The sequence below is a fragment of the Octopus sinensis genome, unplaced genomic scaffold, assembly GCF_006345805.1.
Source record: "Octopus sinensis unplaced genomic scaffold, ASM634580v1 Contig15875, whole genome shotgun sequence".
NCBI classification, from domain to species: domain Eukaryota; kingdom Metazoa; phylum Mollusca; class Cephalopoda; order Octopoda; family Octopodidae; genus Octopus; species Octopus sinensis.
The window spans coordinates 30,001-35,000 of NW_021833970.1; the positions used below are offsets into that span (position 1 = coordinate 30,001).

General features: G+C 38.4%; 2 protein-coding genes across 2 annotated transcripts in view; one reads left to right on the top strand and one right to left on the bottom strand.

The window, feature by feature from the left end:
* LOC118761633 overlaps window positions 1–5,000 on the bottom strand; it is a 34,363-nt gene that overhangs the window by 17,842 nt on the left and 11,521 nt on the right. The gene's annotated exons all lie outside the window — the stretch shown is intronic.
* LOC118761634 overlaps window positions 1–5,000 on the top strand; it is a 13,101-nt gene that overhangs the window by 7,991 nt on the left and 110 nt on the right. The window contains exons 5-6 of the mRNA XM_036499718.1: window positions 1,316–1,476; window positions 3,932–5,000. The exon at window positions 3,932–5,000 is cut by the window's right edge and continues 110 nt beyond it. Of these exons, the coding sequence (XP_036355611.1) occupies window positions 1,316–1,476; window positions 3,932–3,981 (211 nt within the window). The 3' untranslated portion in view covers window positions 3,982–5,000. The remainder of the gene's footprint in view (window positions 1–1,315; window positions 1,477–3,931) is intronic.

The window sequence follows — 5,000 nt, forward strand, 5'->3', positions numbered from 1 at the left end:
ATAATCACTGTATATCTATTAGTTATTTGTAATTACATTCTGTGTTCAAAACCTTCTGTGATTAAAATTCTCTTGTACTCTGTTGGTGTGTATGAATAAAGTACCGGTGAAACACAGTGTCTATATAATCAGCTATATACACCTCCCCTATATTTCTATCATTGCATTAATTATTATCAATTGAATCGCGGAATTGATATTATTTAATGTTCACCTGTAATGACTGAGGATTAACGTCGTTGCAGTTGTCGAAATTTGAGTGTGAATTCACTACGAACAACTAAGCATGCACACACGTGGGCGCCCGCAGACATATAAATACATACGTACATGTGTCTAGCAACGAAGGCACGAGTCCTAGTGGTCAGGATGTCCAGCTTGTTATTCGAAGTTCGTGGTTTCAATTGCACGCTACAAATTCGTTGAGCAGGATTTTCACTTGATCCAACAAGAGAACACTCATAGTCATCTTCGAAACAGAGTGAGATCCATTTACTTAGGAACATATATGACGAAATTCGAATGATTTTCTTTCCTCTTCTGTTTCTGTTTATCTGTACAGTAATTAAAAGAAAATCAGTTAATAACAACACAGAATGACATGAACATACTTATATTGACTGGTGATGATCATGAATTTGACAGTCATATGATTAGTGCATAGGGATATTTTGGGTAATTCTTTGTGGATCTGCAATTATAAAAGCACTCAGTAACCTCTGTCTATATAAGAGTTTCATATGCTAGGAATAACAGTCATTAAATATCGCTAGGAATATCACCCTACCGTCTTAGAAATGTAAATATATCATATACTGGAAAACAGGACAGTAATAACTGGAATACATTTGACCATTGATCATTCCTCACTAGGAATGACCCCTTTGAAATATTCCTTAATCGGAAGAGTAAGGACAAAATACTGGAAGGGATAGAGTTATTCTCAGACATAAAACCTGGCCCAAATATTTGCAACAGTTTTGTCTCCTTTAAGCTTCCCTCGCCCAGGGGTGAGTTTGTAGTTTTAAACTAGCTAAATAATATAGTCTACTACATATGTATAGGGACTGTTCTTCTTAATATTGCCATATACACAGATGACTTCTACGGATCCTTCAATCGCAAAGATTTCGCTGCTTGCAAAGTAGAAGATAGTATTTGTCCAGTGTATCACCGAGCAGTGTCGGCTTGAACTTGGAAACCTCACAATTACGTAGTTGCCAGGCAAACCTTTAAATTACAACATCTGATAATGACAATAACAGTAAAATAAAATAAAAAAACTACAACGGTACCTTTTTTCTCCCTGTTACAGTTGGGGACGTCGTTTCTACGTGTGGTCTTACGAAGAAAGTTGTGAAACAGATATGGGTTGGATGGCTATTACTCAAATGAGTTGGTGTGACTGGGAGAAGAATCTTCCTTTGCCGACAATACTCTACTCAGGGAAAAGTTCGACAACCACATTTAATGAAGGTAAGTATATTGTCATCAGTTTTAAATTGTCTCGCGGTCAGGCGAATGCAGTAAGTACTAAAAGGTTAATTATGATGATGGCGTGGCGAACACAGGAAACAACTCAGGACATATTTCGGTGTTATTACACCTCCTCAGTGAAGCATAGGTCCCACGATACTTAACAAAGAGAATCATCATTTGATACAATATTACTCAAGTGTATGTGTGTAATTTGACAGCGGCCATGCTGGAGCATCGATAAGTTAACGGAAGTAAGCACACCAGCACCGGTTGTCAGGCGGTGGCGGGGGACTAAAACACAGGCACAAAGTCACAGGCACGCGCACACACACACTCACACACACACGGACACGCACACACACACACATACACGCACACACACACACACGCACACACGCACACACACACGCACACACATACACGCACACGCATACACACACGCACACACGCACACACACTCACATACACGACGAGCCCCTTTGTTGCAGTCTACTAATTCCCGACACAAGGCTTTGATCGGCCCAAGGCTATAGTAGATGACACTTGCCGAAGGTTCTACGTTGTGGGACTGAACCCAGAACCACGTGGTCGGAAGGCCAGCTTCTTACCTTACAGCCACGTAATAAAGTAAATTTAGACCTAAAGTCTCCTTGTTGAAATCCTGTCTGATGGCACTTCGTCGGTTACGACGAGGAGTGTTCCAGTTGATCTGATCGAGGGAACAACTTGCTCGTGAAAGTAATGTGAATTGGCTGAGTACACCACAGATACGCGTACCCTTAACGTAGTTCTGAGAGAAATTCAGAACGACACAGAGCATGGATAATGCTGGCCATTTGAAATACAAGTGGTTGCTCATTTCAGCCATCTGAGTGGACTAGAACAGGTTGAAATAAAGTACTTTGCTCAAGACTCAATGCGCCACTGGGGTATCGAACTCGCGGCTTTAGTATTGTGAGCTGAATACTCCTAAGCACTTAGCCACGCTCTTTTCCGCCTGATGCTATGTGTAATCTAGGAATTGTATCCATGGTGATGTTTGCAGATGGAACTGGTTGAGATGTAGCGCAGATATAAATATTTCTAAAATAAATTATTTGTAATGAAAGTTTTAGAAATAAAGATGCCTTATCCAAATATCAGGACAGCACCAGCACCTGCAGCAGCAGTAGCAGTAGCAGTAGTGGTTGCAGCAGCAGCATCAGTAGTAGTAGTATAGTAGTAGTAGTAGTAGTAGCAGTAGCGGTAGCAGCATCAGTAGTAGTAGTAGTAGTAGTAGTAGTAGTAGTAGTAGTAGTAGTAGTAGTAGTATAGTAGTAGTAGTAGTATCTTGTACTCGCATAAGACTAAATTTAAACATGGATATATTAGTCCAGTGCTTCTCAACCGGAGTCCATTTGAACCCTTGTGGTCCTTATGAGAATTTTGGTACTTTATGCATGCAAAATAGTAAATTGGGATCCTTGAATGTTCTCCTCCGTGAGACATATCCTTGCATGTTTGTTTATGGAAGGCCAGCAGTCGCCCATGTCTGCCAGCCTCTCCTCTCCGCGCTCTCGATGTTACCCAAAGGAAAAGCAAAGGGACCGATACAGCCTGGCACCAATGACCTCGCAACTCATTTCTACAGCTGAAATGAACTGAAGCAAGGCACATATTGTTCAAAACACGATGGAAAATTTTGGCACGAGGCCAGTAATTTCGGGGGAAAGGGTTAAGTCGATAACATCGAGCAGAGCACTCGATTTTTACTTATTTTATCGACCCCGAAAGGATGAAAGGTAAAGTAGACCACGGCAGAATTTGAACTTAGAACCTAAAGACTTATGAAATACTGCTAAGCATTTTCCGCGGTAACGATTTTGCCAGCTCACCGCCTTAACACGAAGGAAAATATTGCGGCACAAAATATAGAATTTTTATCTCATCCGCCTCATTCTTCTGGTTTTGCTCCATCTGACTACCAACTTTTCAAACCATTGCAACGGTATTTAGATAGCAAACATTTTGTCAATTGTGATGAGGACGCAAATTGTATTGAATGGTGGTTCTTTGCTTCGCAAGATGAAAGCGATTACGCCCCAAGTCTTAACTATTTTCCAAATAGACAGGATTATGTCATCAATAGTGAAGGGAAATATTGATTTCAATGTCCAGCCCGCAGCTACATCTGTGTAATGCCCTTGTGGTAAATTATATGAATAAAAGTAGATTACTTTGATCCCTGCTCTCAATTTGTACTTCTTTTATCGATCCCGAAACGAAGAGAGTCAAGTCGATCTTCTGCTAAAGGTTCCGCCAGCTCGCTACCTTAATGAAGGGAAATATTATTTTGATTAAATAGAGAAATTAAATCCAAAATTGCTTTTGTTATTACGGATTGTTGTCTTGTTAATTTTGCTGTTTATCTTGTTTTTGTTGTTGTTGTCATTGTTGCTTTATTATTTTTCAGGTTTGGAAATAGGTGATTCCATGGCCATCTTCATCCGCCTAAAACCTTAACTAACCAATCAAAAGATTCTGTTTTATACAACGTGACCACACGGCTTCAGCCAACGGAAGCTGTTAGTTATATAGTAGAAACTGGGACAATAATTGGAAGACACTTGTCCAAGGTGTTGCACCGTAGGATTGAACTCCAAAGCACATGATTACAAAGCAAGCTTCTTAACCACATAATCACGCCTGTATCTGTGTGTCTACGTGTATGTGCATGTGTATGTAAGCTTATTATATGTGTGTGTGTATGTGCGTACATCCAGGGTGTCCCAAAATTAACTATTTCAGTGAAATCGGACATTTTTTAGAAATTTCTTTTTATTTATGTTTATCCTGTTTAATTTTTGTTAAAAATGTATAAAAGTTTAATTTTGACTCTAATTTAACAAATTTTTATAACGTATTTTTACAATTTTACTTTAATTCCCGTTCGATCCCGCTTATCTGTCAACGACATCTTTCATTTCAATTTCGCTGCAATCATCTTCTCTAGCTCCATCCCCAGGATGGAGCAAAGGTTAAAGAATCGTTAAAGAATGTATTCAGTTAGCAGTGCAGATAAAATATTCCTAAAATGCTTCAGAATGTGTTTCACAATGCTAAGGATAGATTTGAAATTCGCAAGGATACAGACGGAACACATGTTGAAAATTTTCAATAGAATTTTGTCGTAAGATTTACAAATCTATTTGTTTTGGTATCGTAATTAACTAATAAACATAAAATTTTGTCAATTATTTAAAATTTTAATTTGTCCAATTTCAATGAAATAGAAAGTTAATTCTGGGACACCCTGTATGCGGTACTCCTGCTTGTGTGTGTGTTTATATATTCATATAATCTTTAACCTACACTTTATATAGTTTAGTTTTATTTATTGATTAAATTAATTATTGAACTGCTCGACAGGCAAACAATTTGAAAACGATTAATATTCATAATCCATCTGACAATGTAAGTTTTGTTTATATTTTTAATATCCGGGGATACAGTAATTTCACTAGTCCTCTATGTAAATGTAA